General features: G+C 30.7%; 1 protein-coding gene across 1 annotated transcript; it reads left to right on the plus strand.

Annotated features, from left to right (window-relative positions):
- The first annotated feature begins 442 nt into the window (after nt 1–442).
- On the plus strand, nt 443–10613 carry LOC134687227 (transaldolase-like). The gene is made up of 9 exons (XM_063547357.1): nt 443–688; nt 2063–2186; nt 2853–2960; nt 3751–3882; nt 4223–4283; nt 6349–6463; nt 7455–7584; nt 8481–8548; nt 10061–10613. The coding sequence occupies exons 1-9, from the start codon at nt 595–597 to the stop codon at nt 10219–10221; spliced, it is 993 nt and encodes a 330-aa protein (XP_063403427.1). The 5' UTR covers nt 443–594; the 3' UTR covers nt 10222–10613.
- Nucleotides 10614–10927: the final 314 nt, after the last annotated feature.

Consider the following 10927-nt stretch of genomic DNA (forward strand, 5'->3'; position numbering starts at 1 on the left):
AAATGCCAATTTAAAAAAATAAAAAAAATAACCAAAAATAATTAAAATTGGCATAGATATTAATATTTATAAGGTATATTCTTATAAATTGGTTCTTTTAAATGGAAATTCACATTAAATATTTGCATTCCTGCATCAAATTTTGCTAACTTAATAGAAAATCTAGACCTTTGGTTCTCTGTTTTTTACAATCCAAGATGGAGGAAGACACCCATACCACCTTACAGTTAAAGGTTTAGCATTGAAACGTCACAAGGGTACTCGTTTCGTAACTTTTAAAATATTGTATTCTGCAGCCAACATGCTACTTAATGGGCAACGCTTTGTTTTAAATATCTAATTGATCCTAATTTATCTCCGTCATAGCTTGAGTTGGAAAAGCTTTTTAGAGAGCTAACACTCGATGCCTTAAACATGTCGTCTCCGAGTTTGTCCTAGTATTTATATTCAAGAAAGCGCTTCCGTCTTTATGTCTGGTTCCTTGTCAGTGTTGCATGCCTCGCTCAACCAACACCAACAGGCCGACAGGTAAAAGTTTGTCCCAAATTTTGCATCCTGATTTAGCGGAAATATTATTTACAGTAATATCCTGAGATGTCTGAGCCACAAACTAAAAAATCCGCCATGACAACACTGGACCAGCTGAAGGAATTAACTGTCATAGTTGCAGACACTGGTGATTTCGAAGGTAAATCATTTTTTACATGACAAAAATGAGATCTTGTCCATGTTGGTATCGCATGTAAATTTATAAATACATGTATGTAACATTATACACAACATGATCAAGTTAATATGACTAATGTGTCCCAGTTACATATGAAACAGATGCACAGGTTTGTCTGTACACAGAGTAAATTTTGAGGTGAAAATACGGCCTCAAACTTTACCTGAGTACAGACAATAAAAAATTTAAGGCATAGCATGCCCTAGATAAATAAAATTCAAATATGTTTTAGGATTTAGAAAACCAAAAACTTGCTAAGATTTTGCCATGCACTTTTTTTCATTCCTCCAGAAGGTGCCAAAATTTAAACTCTGTACCTGAGTGGATCATATCAAGGAAAACTCAACTGTTTGTTAATTTTATCTGACATTTTCTGCAGGGACGAAAAAAAGTGCACGGCAAAATCCAGTTAAGAAAAAAAAAATCTAAATCATACAATGCATTTGAACTATATTTATCTAGGGCATGCTATGCATTAAAACTTTTCCAGATGCACAGGTTTGTATGTACATGTACTCAGAGTAAATTTTGATGTAAAATTACGGCCATTTTAGCAAATGGGTACACGTGAACCTTAACATGTCGGACAATAACTCAAATAGTGTTTAACCAATTGTCATAAAGCTTTGGTTATTTAATTATATCTATTGACGTGAGCTCCCATTTCAATAGGATGATTTTTCAGTTTTTGGACAATAACTCCAAATGGTTCAGTAATGCAGGAAACTTTGGTGTATTGGTTATATCTATTTGACATAAACTCCCTTTTGATTTTTAATAAATTTTATTTTTTTACACTTCAGAGTTATTCAATTTTATTCATAAAAAAGGGGGGATTTTTCAGTGTTCATTCAATGCATTGAGCATGAAAAAACTTTAGTGACTTGTTTATATCTATTTAGATAACATCCCTTTAGTTTTTCATGAATATCTGATATGACAGTGATAAGTTTTGGTACTTTATTCTTTGAAAAAGCGATGGGCATACCATGTGCTCATGGCACAGCTGTTTATTTATTTAATATCAGCAATGTCAACATTAATTACGTTTTTTTGTCACTGATCATGCTGATGAAGGTAAAGGTAAAGAACTTCTATAATTATATCAATTTTATATGGCTTAACAAACCACTAATCAACAATATTTACCTTTGGCAAACTGTCGATATGTATTACATGTATGAAAAGCCATGTGAAATTGTGTATCTGAAAACATTTAAAAGGAATTTTGGGTAATCTTCCTTGTTTTATCATGTTTAAAAATGTATGCAGAGAATGAATTTGTTTGTCATGTTTTTAATTTTTGACCCATAGTTATTAATTACTTTTTCATAGCTATGAAGGAATATAAGCCTACTGATGCTACAACCAACCCTTCTCTAATATCAGCAGCAGCAAATATGCCAGCATACCAACATCTTATTGAAGAGGCTGTTACTTTTGCAAAAAAAAGTGGAGGGTAAACTTAAATTTAATGTATATTGAGTCAAAATACAGCAATTTAAAGTGAGCCTTAATGTAAAGCTAGAATGGAATTAATAAACATGATGAAGACTCATTTCAAAAGGAAAAATATGTACAATAATAAATATTTTTTCATGTTTTTATATTTATTTGTTGATGAAATGTACAATCTGGTGTACCAAATTATCGATTATTGTTCTGTTTTTACATGTTCATGTACCGGTACATTACATTATAAAAAGTAGATTAAAAAATACTGAACTCTGAGGAAAATTCAAAACACAGTCCCTATTCAAATTTCAAAGTCAAAAGCTCAAACACATCACACAAATGGATAACAACTGTCATATTCCTGACTTGGTACAGGCATTTTTTATGCAGAAAATGGTTGATTGAACCTGGTTTATAGCTACATTTGTAGCCTAACCTCTCACTTGTATGAAAGTCATGTAAAAGTCCTTATGAAAAGTATGAATAGTAAATTTTGAAATCTAACAAAAAATTAAATAAACTGAAATAAGGAATATAAAAACACAAAAGACATCTGGCTTCACATTTCATTCTAATAAGAGCAAAGACAAGAAGTAGACACCATATGTTTTTAACCAACAAAAATATGTTGGAATTTGCAATGTCATAAATTTTAATTTTATTTCAACAGGACAATGGAACAGCAGATAGAAGCTGCAATGGATAAGGTATATGTTCTGTTTGGTTTAGAGATCTTGAAAATTGTACCTGGCAGAGTTTCAACAGAGGTCGATGCAAGGTATACATGTATTTACACAAATTGTTGTTCTTTGTAGAAAATATCAATATGTTCTATTTTTTTAACCGTTGATTAAAAGAATAGACTTTATTAATAAAACATTAAGATGCAATCCTAAATGTGCTTTTAAAACAATATTTTTCAATACCCAACAAAAATGAACATGTAAAAATATCAAAATATATTATAGTAAAATGCAAAAGGATTTTCAAAACTATTTGTCTTTGATATATGTAATGAGGAATCAAAGTTCCAATTTTACATATATATTCTTAATATATAGCAAAAAGCTAATTGCAGTTTGTTGGATATTGAATAAGGATTAATGAACCAGCTGCTTACCTTGCAAACATTTTAATATATATGTGGAAAAAGAAGTTTATATTGGTTGTAATAACACTTGATAAATGTTGTGCTGTTATGTAGACAGTATGCACATTGGTAAAGTGTGCGACAAAAAACTAATCAATAAATCAGTTGTATGTCAATGTTTAAAGAGTTTGCAGTTTGAATACTGTAAGTAATGTAAGAAAATTTAATTTTCCTAAATTTACCATCACCAAGAACACACAGAACCATAAACATAATAAATTAAAAAGTCAATGATATATACTTGACCAATAGTGACAGATAGACATGATAGAGACCTTTTTATAGTCATGAAAAAACAGATATTCGATGTTTGGCAATTACAAAACATTATTTTGCTATATCATTGCTCAACCGGATATATACCTTCATGTCTTGTTTAAATTGTTTTGTATGTCATGCATAATATTACTACTTTTAGAATGTCATTTGATAAAGACGGGATGATTGCTAAAGCCAAAAAACTGATAGACATGTATAAAGCTGCTGGTGTCAGCAAAGATAGAATTCTAATCAAATTATCATCAACATGGGAAGGAATAGAGGCAGCAAAGTAGGTATTTTAGTAATTTGCCTATGACTGGACAAGAAGTTTGACAGCTTATTTCATTTAACGGATATACTGAATGCTTTTATACAATAACGGCTAAGACAGGACTTCACGATTAATGGTGATTGGTTTCTTTGTAAATTTATGCTTAGAGGACACATGACCCTGAAGATGTGCAATTAGTTACAAAAATTAATTTACAAAAATATGAAAGATGTATTTGAATTAAAACTTAGTCATACAGTTTGCATTGAACCAAGTGGCTATTGATTTCTAGTTTAACCGAGTTAAATACAATGATGTTTTTAATCACAACAAATTAAATGTTTAATGTATTTTTCAGGGTATTAGAAAGCAAGTATGGAATACATGTCAACATGACTTTATTGTTTAACTTCTATCAGGTAATTAAGAATATCATGAATATGTAAATAGTAAAAGAAATTTGAAACGTATATAAATAAACTCATACAAAACACTCGTCAGTGACGCTTAAATGTATGTGAAAGGTTCTGATTGTTGATAGGAGAAAGAATATGTATATAAAAATAACGACTAAAAACACAAAGAAATATTAAAATATGTTACTACAATCTTGGTAGATCAACAGATTTGTTGTTGTACGCCAAATATACAGCAATTTACATGTCATGCAAAATATTAAACTTTAAAAAATGGCCATAAAATGTGCATTTATTATTGTGTTTACCAACAAATGAAAATTTTTTGTGATACACACTGAGTTCTTTTAATCATTTAAAATAAAACTATACTCAAATTTTTAAAGTATTTCCAGTTTAAATCAACACATGTTTTGTTCAGTGAACCGGATATACGATAGTGATGTCATAGAGTGATCCTGTCAGGTGGGAAAATCGATTGTAATGGTTATTTAAATATAACTATGTATGTAAAACTATTGTATAAACTCATTTGATATTTTCCCTGGTCAAGTGAGGATGTTAAAAAACAGGGGCCCCTAAGTATGCAACCTGGGCTACTTAGGTATTTATATAACAAGAAATGATTGAATAAAATATTTGTTATCGTTAAAAAAAAAAAAAACAAAAAAAAACTAGCAATAATTTCTGTATTTACAGTATAAAGTTTGCAGTGTCTGTATACTGTTAGGCCACGGTTTTTTAATATGTTGGTTTACGGATTTTCTCCATGAAAAAGTCGGGTCGGTCGGTAAGAAAAAAAAAGATCTTTCAAGACAGAAAACTGATATGCAAAATAAAAATATATTTCACCTTTCTAATAATATGTTTGTCATACTATTTTTTCATCGTTCTTAAATTTTAGTTTGATGAAATATTATTGCTCAGCTGTAAACATCGCATGACATTGTCTAATAATTTCCCGTAAAAAAAGGGGGGTACACTGACAAAGACGAAATTAAATCGTCATTTCACAGACAAGAAAAAAAGATTCACGTCAGTTATTTGACTTAGCTTTTAATCATAACTTGGTGAAAAATAATAAGCACGAAAACTGATAAAGAAAAAAAAAGTTTCAACACACGTGTCAAAAACGTAATAGACTAGTCCACTGAAAAAACGAGAATATCAGGTTAAATAATCTGTTGTCATGCATTCCCGTTTTTTTATTCAAATGGACGATATTTTTTTTTTATCTATAAAACAAACAAATATCAAATGATTTGTTAAAATTCAGTATTTTAACTTGATGTCTTGAACTTCCACCTGTCCACATTTGGACGAGTCTATTTATATGAGAACATGCATCTTACGGACTGGTGACAAATAAGGAAAACGAACTTATTGTGTAATTGGTTTTAAACACAGGTTTTGTTCCGCAAAATTCTTTGCGCAAACGACATTTCAAGGTCATTAATAATTGATTTGTCTATTTTTAGAAACGTAAACTGAAAGTTTCATTTTTCACAACAGAAAGTGTCATCACATCCGTTAGTGATTAATACATTTCATTTCATGAAAAAGGATATTTTAATTATATTTCAGTGATAATGCATTTGTTAGGGTTGGCGAGAATAAAAAAAAGCCTGAAAATTCGATTTTATTTTTATTTTGGAAATCGGCAAAATCGGGTCGGCGGATCCGTAAACCAACAAATTAAAAAATCCTGGCCTTATAAATACTTTAGAAAATTTAAATTGCAATTGAAAATTATTTTGTTAGTGGCATAAGTTTATTTAATTATATCAGGATGTCTTATAGCCTGATAGCCAATCAAACCCTTTTTTAAGCGTGGAGAGTCTATTACTTTCCCAATATTAGACCTTGTGTTGAGGAGTCTAATGAGTGTGAGCTAAGTATTAATGCTTATATAAGATTAATAATATAACTTTCATATTAGCTTTAGGTTTAAACAGTCATCCGTTTGTTTCAAATCAATGTTTTTAAAAGAAGTAATAGGCTATAGCCCCAAAATCCTTGTACTAAAAGGATAAAACTCAACGATATTTCTTGATTTATATTTAATCAGGCTGTAGCTTGTGCTGAAGCTGGGGCAACACTTATCTCCCCTTTCGTTGGAAGAATTTATGATTGGTTTGTTAAAAATACAGACCAGAAAACATATGAAAGATTAGATGATCCAGGTAGGTGTGAAAGTACATTTCTCTAAATTCTTGGAAGATTCATACTCATTCTAGTCTGTTTATTATTTTTATTAAATTTATTTCTTTTGTTTGCTATTTTCACATTTCTTGAGTGGTGAGAGTAAATATTTCTCCTCACTAGTGAAAAATCTGCACTCAGCAAATAACTGGTTGAAATTTAATTATGAATTTTCTTTCTTTCTGCTGAATTTCCTATTGTGACATCATGAAATAAGACGAGCATGTCTGATTGATTGATTGATTGTTGGTTGCTTTACGCCGCATTAGCACATCGCGGCGACGACCATGTCTGATGATGTTGCATATAAAGAACACAACTTTATGAAAATCTTTGAAAAGAAAAGATACAAGTCATAAGAGAAACAGATTCCAACACTATTTAAACTTGTGTTTTACGATATTTCTCCACTCTTAACCATGAAGTTTTTATAATTATTTTAAAAGCTCAGCAAGCCTTTCCATTTACATATTAAAATTTGACTGTCTCGAGTGGAGAAATTTTAAAAACTTGTTGCAGTGATGAACTCTATATATCTCTAATTCCTGGCTGATTACCGGTAATGCTGCTTCTGACATTTTTATTATTTTCATTTCATCAACCTGTTGTTCGCTTGATCTCAGTTCTTCGTTAGTCTAAATTCAATTATGATGTAATCCTATCCTTTGAATTTCTTATTGTTTCACCACGGAAACAAACAACCTTGTCCAGGGACCTTACATATAAATAAACAAAAAATTGAGAATGGAAATCTTAATATGTCATAGAGACAACAACCCGACCAAATGGCAGAAAACAGGCCACCAATGGGTCTTCAACGCAGCGAGAAAATCCTGCACCTTTAGGTGCTCTTTTTGCAGACCATTTGAAAAAAAGGAATTAGTTTGGTTGCATATCATTTGAAAAGTCAATGAAATAGTACTAGGATATGGTTATTGTTCATTGAATGTGCATCTATTTTTTTACTTTCAGGTGTGAAAAGTGTGACAAAAATCTACAACTATTACAAGAAATTTGGCTATGATACTGTAGTAATGGGCGCTTCCTTCAGAAATACAGATCAAATTCTTGGTCTAGCTGGATGTGATCTCTTAACAATCTCGTAAGTAAAAAGGAGGCATAGCAGGGGCTCATCCAGTCATTTTAAAAAGGGGGGTTTCAACTATATATCTTCATTCATAATCTCTAGTTAACATCTCTTCTAAAAGACATGAAAGAGGTGAAAAACATTAAAAGGATATTCAAAATCATAAATCTTAAAACAAACTGATTACTGTATACTATGGCTAAAAAAAAAACTAACAACAGTACAAAAAAAACAACATAAAAAAACAGTAATTGAGCAACATCAACCCTTCAAAAACGCAGGGGTGATCACAGCATAATCAGATCCTGCTTCACAGTATATTCTTAAACAATTGGATTTCAAAACTTTCATCTGTCCTCAATACTCTCTTTATATAGTTTGAAGTTTTGATTTGCAAAATTAAATCCTTTATTTCACTGCAGTAATGGAAGCCTTAAAAAAGAGGAAGAAGATATGAAGGGGGCATTTGAAATGATATGTGGAAGGAAAACAGGACAAAAGGCATATCGATGAACATTTAAAAACCCTACACAGAAAATAAAAGATAATAGATTGAATAACACAAACCCTGCCAATGTTTTAGGATGTACTAAGCTTAGGGATGACATCAAAAGTTCAATGAAGGATAAAAAACTTAATTCACATAGTTTTTTCACTGACCCCCACACCCCCCTTCTTAACTTAATTAGGGGAAAATTGATTGACCAATAGGGAAATATTGAAAATCGATTTTAGATTAACAAAACTTTCAGCAATGTTGACCCCCCACCCCAAACTATTTGATTTAAGTTTTTTATCTTACATCGATCTTTTGATGTCCCTTTTCAGAAATGGTAAACAATCTTTGCTTCACTAGTTACAACTTACATATATTATTATAATGAGTTTTAATGTGATTTATTATTTTCCAGACCTGGTTTACTGAAGAAACTGTCAGAGTCAAATGAGCAGATATCTCCTGTCCTATCAGAAAAATTAGGTGAAATATTTATATTGATTGCATGACATATTAAAAATCAATAATCTTCTTAAAAATATTTTCATATAGATTTTCACTTACTTATATGAAGCTTTAACACAAATTATAATATTTTGAAAAAGGTGTGTTGTAAAAGATTTTGGTGTTTTTCATTTGGCTTTTATGAAAAATAGGATATTAGGTGATTTGTATCTGGCTTTAATATAAAATATAAAACCAAGTGGTTTGCATTTGGCTTTCATGTAAAAAAATACTAAAAAATGCATGAAATCCTAGTACAATTTGTTAGGTTTTGAAACAGAACGTTTTTGAATTTCGCAGGTTGTACCTTGAAGGAGCATGCGCGAAAGCATATTAGACACAGATCAATAACCTTCTCTGAATTAGGATATTGCCTCAAAAATTGATGTTTTCTGTGGAAAAAAGACTGTTTCAAAGACAAATTTAGGAATTACAAAACACTACATTCATAAGTCATATCACAAATATTTCTAATTTTGTATGATTTCGGAGGAGTTGGGTCTAAATTAAATCTGACTCTTCCTTTAGAAGTATAGATAAGGAGATGTGGTATGAATGCTGATGAGGGAACTATCTTCCAGATATCAAAGGAGACGGATGTAAACAACTATATTTACAGTAAAGCCTTCAGCAATGAGCAAAATCCTTATACCATATATCAATCTATAAAAGGCATGACACAACCCAAAAACATTCAAAATGAATATTAATTACAAAGCTTGATTTTATGGTCAAAACTATAAACAAACAAACAAAAATATATGGTAGACAGCAATCAACCAATCACAGTATGTTTATTGTGAATGAATCTGTACACATTCGTTATATATAAGCTTACTAGTCACACACAATATACATAATTATTATGAAGAATATTGAATGAAGCAATTAACATCTACTGCTACTGATCAAGAAGTCACAGGCCCGTAGCCAGGAATTTCCAAAGGGGGGTTCGTTTGACTCAAAAACTCGACTTTAACAGTCACAATTCGAAAAGAACATTGACTTTAACAGTGCTTATTTGTTTTCAAGGGGGGGTTCGTCCGAACCCCCCGAACCCCCCCTGGCTACGGGTATGAGTCAAGTTGACTCATTGTCAATCCTACCACATCTTCTTTTTTATATTTGAATAAAACTAATTTAAAGAGGAATTATAGACTGAGAATACTCTGAGCAGGTGCTGAATAAAAAAATGATATATTAGTTACGGATTGAATTACATTCAAATTTATAGTAGGGTAAAATAAAAATAAAGACTTCAATTTGCCTTTTCAGAATCTAAAGGACTATGGGTAATCTCATTGCTCGTACAGCAAAATGAAAATAATCTTAAGTCATTGGTTGAATTTCGATTATTTAGCATGTTTTTAACCACTCATTATGTTTTCGTGTAAGCTTTTGAAAATATTACGCAGAATGCATTAGATTCTGAAACAGCGAATTCATTTAATGATCAGAAATCTTAAAAACTGTTTATTCTCTTTTGTATAGCAAATTCTAGTGACTTGGAAGAGGTTACAGTAGACGAAAACAAATTTCGCTGGGAGATGAACGAGGATGCCATGGCAACAGATAAATTAGCCGATGGAATCAGACGATTTGCTGTTGATGCTGTTAAGCTAGAAAATCTATTCAAACAAAAATTACAGTGAAAAAGCAGAGTATAAAAATGTACTTTAAAAGAGATAATTTAGATCTGTAGATATATATATACATAGATATTTGTATGCAAATTTAAATACTGCCATCAAATCAGAGTTCAAAAGTTGGCTTTGATTATGTGATATTAAAATAATGCTTTGCTTAGAAAGTAACTATCATAACAAGATTTTTTTTAATCATTCAAAGCAAGAATGATATCAAAATATTATATTAATAAAATTGTGCGACTTAACATCATTTATTTGATGATAAGATCATAACATTTATTAGCTTTCTAATATTTTGATAAATTGTGATATATATTTCAATGAAATAATTGTTGATAAGACAACATAACCATGTGTTCCTTAAAACATGTTATTCAATAAAATGAATTTTTCAATTTGTATTCAAGCTGTTTCTGCACTTACCGGTAGTAAGTTGTTTATAGTCAGGGGTTTATTTCAAACCTTTATTGGATTGGTGGATGTTGAAGCTATGTTAAAACAAGGTTGATACACAGGGGCTAAATGATCCAAGCCACAAACAATTTATTAGTCTTCAGAAAAGACTTCAGAACAACGGCTACACAGCTTTCTCACTACAAAGTCATATAGCATCCTGGTAAACAGGGAATTTTAAAATACATTTGTACCATCTTATTTCTAGAAAGTAAAAGCTATAAAGGGTCCCAAAATTACTAGTGTAAAACCATTC

Source organism: Mytilus trossulus, chromosome 10, assembly GCF_036588685.1.
Source record: "Mytilus trossulus isolate FHL-02 chromosome 10, PNRI_Mtr1.1.1.hap1, whole genome shotgun sequence".
In the NCBI taxonomy this organism is placed as follows: Eukaryota; Metazoa; Mollusca; class Bivalvia; order Mytilida; family Mytilidae; genus Mytilus; species Mytilus trossulus.